Raw genomic sequence first — 8,425 nt, 5'->3', positions numbered from 1 at the left:
AAAAAAAAAAAAAAAAAAGAAATTAGAAAAATGATGTATGAACAAACTGAGAATATCAATAAAGAGAAATTCTAAAAAGGAACCAAACAAGTCCTAGAGTTGAAAAGTATAACAATTAAAATGAAAAATGTACTACACGGATTCAACGGCAGATTTGAGTAAGCAGAAGAAATCAGCAAATTTGAAGACAGGGCAATTGAGACTACTCAGTCTGAGGAGTAGAAAGGAAAAAGAATGAAGAAAAATGAACAGCCCTGGAGACCTGTGGGATGCCCACAAGTATAACAACATATACCTAGTGGAAGTCCCAGGAGAAAAGGAAATAGATAAAGGGACAGAAAGAATATCTGAAGAAATAATGGCTGAAAACATCCTAAATTTGATGAAAGACATGAAAATACCTACCCAAGAAGCTCAACCAACTACAAGCAGGATAAACTCGAAGAGTATTAAGACACATTAGAAACAAACTGTCAAAATACAAAGAGAGAATCTTGAAAGCAGTGAGAAAGAAATGACTCATCACACACAGATTCTCTGTAAGATTATCAGCTTTCTCATCAGAAGCCATAGAGGCCAGAAGGCAGTGGGATACATATTTAAAGTGCAGAAAGGAAAAAACAAGAACCTGTTGTATTGGTCAGAATTCTCCAGAGAAAGAGAACCAATAAAATATATATGTGTGTGACTGTGTGTGTGTGTGTGTACATATACATACATATATATATATTATATATATATATGCACATGTTCCTTAACTCACAATGAACTTAAGTCTTGATGAACTCATCGTAAGTTGAAAATATTGTAAGTTAAAAATGCATTTAGGGCACCTAACATACTGAACATCATAGCTTAGCCTAGTCTACTTTAAACATGCTCAGAACACTTACATTAGCCTACAGTTGGGCAAAATTATCTAATACAAAGCCTATTTTGCAATAAAGTGTTGAATATTTTACATAACTTATTGAATACTACACTGAAAGTGAAAAACAGAATGGGGTTGTACGGGTACTCACCATTAATGTACACAGCTGAAAGCATCAGCATATAGTCAAAAATCATAAGTCAAACAATTGTAAGTCAGGGACTATCTGTGTGTGTGTGCGTGTGTGTGTGTGTGTGTATACACAAACATACTATATGACGTATATGACTTGTTTGGTTCCTTTTTAGAATTTCTCTTTATTGATATTCTCATTTTGTTCATTTAATTTTAATTATAAATCTATCTATCTGTCTATCTATCTATCTATAGAGAGAGAGAGAAAGAGAGAGAGATTTTGAGGAATTGGTTCACAGGCTAGGCTACAGATAGAAGTAGAGTTTCTATGTCACAGTCTTGGGGAGAGTCCCTTGTTCTTTGAAAAACATCAACATTTGTTCTCTTAAGGCCTTCAACTGATTGAAGGAGACCCGCTAAACGTTTTCCCCCTAAGATCAAGAACAAGGCAAGGACGCCCCACCTTTGCCACTTCTATTTAACATAGTATTAGGAGTACCAGAAAGATAAATTAGGCAAGAAAAAGAAATAAAAGTCATTTAAATTGGAAAGGAAGAAGACTACCTCTAGTTGCAGATTGCATGATCTTATATCTCAAAACTGCTAGTGTTCCTAAAAAAAAAGTTGTTAGTGCTAATAAATGAAATTGGCAAAGTTGAAGAAATTAACAAAATTAACACACAAAAAGCAGTTGTATTTCTACACACTAGCAATGATTGATCTGAAACGGAGATAAAGAAGACGATTCCATTTATAATAGTATTTAAAAGAACAAAACACTTAGGAATATATGCAAACAATTAGGTCCAAGTCTTACACACTGAAAACTATAAAAGTTGCTAAAAGAAATTAAGGAAGATCTAAATAAATGAAAATGCATTCTGTGTGCATGGACTAAAAGGCTTAATATTGTTAAAATAATAATACTACCCAAAGGATTATACAGATTCTATGCACTACCTATCACATTCCCAATGGTGTTTTTTGCAGAAGTGGAAAAACCTATCCTAAAATTCATAGGGAATTGCAAGGTACCTAAAACAGATAAAACAATCTTGAGAAAAAACTAAGTTGGAAGACTCAATTTCCTGATTTCAAAACTTACTAGAAAGCTACAGTAAACAAAATCATGTGATACAGACAAAAGGATAGACATATAGAGCAATGGAATAGAATTGAGAGCCTAGAAATAAATGTTCACAATGACTGATATGAATGAATAGTTGATTCTTGACATGGGTGCGAAGACCATTCAATAGGTAAAGAACAGTTTCTTTAACAAAAGGTCTTGGGATAATTGGATATCCACATGAATATCTTTTGAATGAATTTGGACCCTTACATTACACCATATACAAAAATTAACTCAAAGTGGGTCAAAGATCTAAATTTAGGAATTATAAAACTCTTAGAAGAAAACATAGGGGCAAAACTGCATAATCTTAGATTTGACAACGGTTTCTTTCTTTTTTTTAGACAGAGTCTCTTGCTCTGTCACCCAGTCTGGAGTGCAGTGGCACAACCTTGATTCACTGCAACCTCGGCCTCCAGGGCTCAAGCGATCCTCCCACCTCAGCCTACTGAGTAGCTGGGACTACAGGTGCGTGCCATTACACCCACCTAATTTTTGTCTTTTCTATAGAGATGGTTGGTTTCTACAAAAAAAGGCTGGTTTTGAACTTCAAACCAGGTTGGTCTTGAACTCCTGGGTTGAAGTGATCCACCTGCCTCAGCCTCCCAAAGTGCAGGCATTACAGGTGTGAGCCACTGTGCCCAGCAGACAATGGTTTCTTAAACAACATATCACAGGTAACATAAGAAAAACACAGATAAATTGGACTTCATTAAAATTAAAACTTTTGTGCAGCAAAGGACACTATCAAGAAAGTGAAAAGCTAATTTACCGAGTGGGAGAAAATATTTGCAAATCATTTATCTATTAAGGGTCTCATATTCAGAATATCTAAATAAATTTTCCAACTCAGTAACAAAAAAAGCACAACCAAATTTAAAAAATGGGCAAAGAACAGACATTTCTCCAAAGACATACAAATGGTCAATAAGCACATGGAAAGATGTTCAACATCACCAATCATTAGGGAAATTTAAGTGAAAACCACAAGTTACCATTTCACACCTACTGGGATGGCTATAATTAAAACCAAAGAAAATTGAAATCCTTGTGCATTGCTAGTGGGAATGTAAAATGGTGCAGCTGCTTCAGAAAACAGTTTGGTCATTCCTCAAAAAGTTAAATATGGAATTACCATATGACTCAGCAATTTCACTCCCTTGAAACATAGGGATTCAAACAGATATTTGTTTACTAATGTTCATAACAGCACTATTCACAGTAGCGGAAAGGTGGAAACAACCCAAGTGTCTATCAACAGATGAATGGATAAACCAAATATGGTATGTCTGCCACAAAAAGGAATAAAGTACTATAATACATGCTGTAGCACGGATAAACCTTGAAATATTATGCTAACTGAAATAAACTACAAAGTAGATTGCAGGTTACCAGGGGCTGGGGATGGAGGTGAGAGGTGAAACCAGCTGGGCTTCTGGTTTGGGTAGGGACTTGGAGAACTTTTCTAACTAGATGATTGTAAATGCACCAATCGGCGCTCTGTGTCTAGCTAGAGGATTGTAAATGCACCAATCAGCATTCTTTAAAAATGGACCAATCAGCAGGACATGAGTGGGGCCAAATAAGGAAATAAAAGCTGGCCTCCCGAGCCAGCAGCGGCAACCTGCTGGCATCCCCTTCCACGCTATGGAAGTTTTGTTCTTTTGCTATTCATAATAAGTCTTGCTGCTGCTCACTCCTTGGGTCTGCACCACCTCTAAGAGCTGTAATACTCACTGCCAGGGTCTGCAACTTAATTCCTGAAGTCAGCCAGACCACGAACCCACTGGGAGGAACAAACAACTCTGGACACGCCACTTTGTGAGCTGTAACACTCACCGCAAGGTCTGTGGCTGGCTTCCTTCTTGAAGTCAGCAAGACCAAGAACCCACCAGAAGGAACACATTCCGGACATAGAGGGACAGAGTGTTTTTGCTTAATGAATGCAGTTTCTGTCTGGGGTGTTGAAAAATTTTAAAAAGAGAGAACAGTGATGGTTCCACAACATTGTAAAGATAATTAATGTCACTGAATTGTATGCTTAACATGGTTAAAATGGCAAAATTTTAAATACATATTTTACCCACGTTATCTTTACAGAAAGTGAACATAAACTAAAGGTGGATTATGAAGTGAGGGTGAGTAGGTGTGGCTCATCAGAGAGGAAGGAAGAGAAAAGTCACATATTTAGGCTGTATTCTTAGCCAAAACTTCAAAACATTTTAAACATCACCATGCAACACTGCTATGAACTGAATTGTTGCCCCCCTCCCCCAACTTCATATATGGAAGCCCTAACTCCCAATGTGACTGTATTTGGAGATAGGTCCTTAATGAAGTAATTAAGGTTAAATGAGGTTATAAGGGTGAGGACCTAATCTGATAGGATTAGTGTATTTCTTCTTATAAGAACAGACACCAGAGAGCTTGCTCCTCGCTCTCCCTAAAAAATCCCACCAGGTGAGGACAAGAGAGAAGGTGGCTGTCAGCAAGCCAGGAAGAGCACCCAGAGCCCTCACCAGAAGCTAACCTTGCCAGACCTTGATCAGGGACTTTTAGCCTTTAGACTGAAAAAATGTATTTCTATTGTTTAAGTCCCATAGTCTATAGTATTTTGTTATGGCAGTCCCAATAGATGAATACAAACATGGAAGTATTTGCAACACAAATTTCTCTATCAACTGTTCTCTCACAGAAAGCAACTTCCTCTGCTGATTAAAATCCTACCCATCCTTCAAACTCAAACTCAAATGCCATCTCCTCCAGGAGGCTTTCCCTGATTGCTCAGCTAAAACTAATTTTTGTGTCCTTCGACTTCAGGGTATTTTGCCTGGAAGATTCTTAGTTTGGGTCATATGATGGGAGTTCATCAATGCTGATTCCTGGGCTGTCATCTCATTCTATATGTTCTCTCCAAGTCAATGACTCACATCTTTCTATCTCCATTTCAGACTTTTTCTCTGAACTCCAGAACAACAGAGCTGATTCAGCACCACTATCAAGGTAACTGAAAGCATACGAAGCTTAATTCAGATGCTCCTTGACTTATGATGGGGTTAGGTCCTAATAAACGCACTGTAAATGGAAAGTGGGCTTAATATCTGGATAAGCCCATCATAAAGTGGAAAAATCATTAAGTAGAACCATTGTAAGTTCAGATTTGCCTCGACTTATGATAGGGTTACCTCCCAGTAAACCCATCCTAAAGTCAAAAAGTCTAAGTCGGGGACTATCTGTATGTCCAAAATAGACTGTTCCTCTGGAACTGTTCCACATATTCCTCCAAATTGTGGTCCATCTTTGGTGTCTTCGATTTTAGTGGACAGTACGTCCATCCATCAGCACTGTTTCAAGCCAGACACTGACTAGATCCGGATAACATTCTTTTTACCCTTACCTCACATATCAATCCTCTCAGGAAGTACCATTGCTTTCACTTTGATCCATGGTCTCTTTTATGGTCCAAGCTACTGTCATCTCAGCCCTGGACCACCCCCAACAGTCTTGTTTTCCTTGTTTCCACTCTTTCCCCACTCTAATCTGGTCTCAGAGTGGTAACAGCTTCATCCCCTGCCTAAAACTTGTCTGTGGCTCTGCAGGATCTGGCCCCTGACTACCACTCCAGCCTCATCCCCCATCAATTTAACAAATATTAATACATCATTTGTTGAATGCCTCCAGCCATTGCCTACATTATTAGTCCCCTCTGCCTGGAAGGCATTCGTCTCTTTACCTGGTTAGTTTCTACTCAATTCTTTAAAGGTCTGCTCAAATGTAGGCTCATTTAAGGCTCCACTTAAATGAGCCTTTCCAGACCTCTCCCTCTCCCCTCCCATTATGGCTAGTCACAGGTCCCACTATGGTTAGTTCCCATGGCACCACCCTAGCCTCAGTTAGAGCTTAGGCACAACTGTCATTTAGCAGTTAACAAGGAGATTACTTCAAAGACATTCATCACTGTTTAACAGTGTGTCCTCAGTCCCTGGAAGGGTGTCCAACACACACTGGGTGCTTAATGAAAGTCTGTTGCATGAACGATTAAGAGGTGGAATCCCAGCAATGCTACTTCCCAGGCATTTGACTTGTTAAAGTCACTTAATATTCTTGATCCTCAGTTTCCCAATTCTTAAAGCAGGGTTATGTAATTTTTTCTAGGGAGGTAATTTCTGTAATTTGCTGGGCCCACAGCTCACTCTTGGATAGAAGAGCGTTCCCACGCTTTTAGCCCAGCCCTGGAAGCCATAGGTTGCTACATCATCCTGAGGAAGACTTCCTGGAGAGGTGGCGCTTCGTCGGAGTCTGAGGCAGGAAGGCCTACGCACGGGGCACCACCTGCGGATGCTCAGAGGCTGGGGTGCTCAGGGGCGAACGCGGCGGGCGGGGAGGCCCACCTTGCAGGCCCTGCAGGCGGAAGGTGTGGTGCTCCACCGGCAGGCCTGCCGCGCTGTAGGGCCCATAGCGCAGGATGACCACTGCGTTCTTGGGCATCGCCAGGCCTCCGCCGCCGCAGCCAAGGCTAAGGAGAAACACGCTGCTAAGCAACCTCTCTTCCGGCCCTGGCGGGTGGGCGTGGCTACGCGCGGGGCGGGGCCGGGGTGGTGCTAGGGGATCTTCCCCGCCCCAAGCTGCTCACGTGACCCTCAGCGCCTGGTCCGCAAACGCGCGCGTTCGACCTGCTGCGGCAAGTGTTAGTGATAAATAACAGCAGCAGCCAGGCACAGTAAGTTCGTGTCAGGCAACGTGCTAAGCACTTTCCCTGCGTTGTCTGGTTAAATCAGTTTACCATCCCTCGTTAGTATTTTATGTTTTCTGTTTACAAAACCGAGGTTCAGGGACGGCAAGTTGCGGTCCCAAGAGTGACAGCGGTGTAGTATGGATTGGAAACCCTTGCATTTCTTCTATTTTCTTGCCTGTTTTTGATTGATTGGGAGTATTTGTTCATCATTCCTCTTCCCCCACCTCTTTTCCCCCTTCCCATTCTGTCACCAGTGAGGCTATTTGGTGGGGCCAAAACTGTGAATTCGTCCAATCCCTTTTATTTGCTCAGCTCTGCTGATTGGAATTTGGACATAAAAGACATCCACCACTTCTAGGCATGGCTCCTTAAAAGTCTCCTCCACACCTGCTGTCGCCTTCTTCTTATCGGTAGCCAGATACGGGATCCCAGGGAGGACCGGAGGCTCCCGGGGAGACAAACCCAAAACGTGGGAGGAACCTGGACCACTGAGTAGCTGAGCCGAATAGAGCCCCACCCATCTGCATTTGTTGGTGACCGAGGCAAGAAGGAAATATTTATTCCATAACCACTGAGATTTTGGGGGTTGTTTATTACAGCAATTAGCCCAACCTAACAATCGCAATACCCTTGCAATTACAGCACTTCTTTATTTTCTAAATATTCAATTGTAGTTGATATTTTTACCCTCCTTTTGAACAGTAAAGGATTTAAAAAACCCTTTCTCACTAATTCTCCCAACGTATGCTACTGTGTATTTTAATTCTCTCCACGTGTACAGTATGTTCCATGATACATACTTCTTTGATGAGAATTGGTTTATACACGATTGGTAAATAGAGGAATGATATCAGTAGAAGTTTGACATTATTATGGATCATAAATAATTTCCTCCAACACTTAAGAGTTTTGCATCATCGGACAAGAACCACTGAATTCACCAACACAGCTGAGCCCAGCAGACTATGGAGGAAGGCAGGACTGTACATGATGTCATTATTCATACTCTTGGCTCTATATGGTTACTTGTCCTGTCTTAGAAGGATTTACTTTCTGGTTCTCCATAAACTTTGTACACGTCTTAAAAGGCAAAAATCCTCTACTCACTGTAGTATTTTTATTAATTAGAAATTTAACCTTGTTTTTAACTTTGCTAAAAGTTTTGTAATGAATAGTTGTTTTCCATTACTGTTCTGTTTTCAAGACTGCTTATGTTTCTTTATCTCTTGCTTTCTGTAGTTTTACTGTAACAGTAAAGGATTTAAAAAACCCTTTCCCACTAATTCTCCTAACGTATGCTACTGTGTATTTTACCTCTCTTGTGATTTGTTGAGATTCTTGAAACTGAATTAAAGTCCTTCATCAGTTTTTGGAAAAGTTTGAGTCATTATTTCTTCATGTATTGTTTTTGTTCCATTTTCTCATTCTCAGGGACTCCAGCTAAACATATGTTAGACCTTCTCATTGCAATCTGCAAGTGTCTTCTCTGTGCTTTTCTCTTTTTTCTTTTTTCATACTTCTTTTGGGGTTGTATGTATACATGTAGATATGC

At 40.3% G+C, this 8,425-nt stretch overlaps 1 protein-coding gene across 1 annotated transcript in view; it reads right to left on the bottom strand.

The window, feature by feature from the left end:
• Positions 1 to 6,681, bottom strand: part of LOC105517719 (chromosome unknown open reading frame, human C10orf53) — a 16,551-nt gene extending 9,870 nt beyond the window's left edge. The window contains exon 1 of the mRNA XM_011950371.1: positions 6,530 to 6,681. Coding sequence (XP_011805761.1) covers positions 6,530 to 6,626 — 97 coding nt within the window. The 5' untranslated portion in view covers positions 6,627 to 6,681. The remainder of the gene's footprint in view (positions 1 to 6,529) is intronic.
• Between the last annotated feature and the right edge of the window lie 1,744 nt (positions 6,682 to 8,425).

The sequence above is a fragment of the Colobus angolensis genome, unplaced genomic scaffold (genome assembly GCF_000951035.1).
Source record: "Colobus angolensis palliatus isolate OR3802 unplaced genomic scaffold, Cang.pa_1.0 Scaffold306, whole genome shotgun sequence".
Classification (NCBI taxonomy): domain Eukaryota; kingdom Metazoa; phylum Chordata; class Mammalia; order Primates; family Cercopithecidae; genus Colobus; species Colobus angolensis.
Note: the sequence above shows the minus strand (reverse complement) of the source record. Positions and strands in the feature narration are given on the sequence as shown.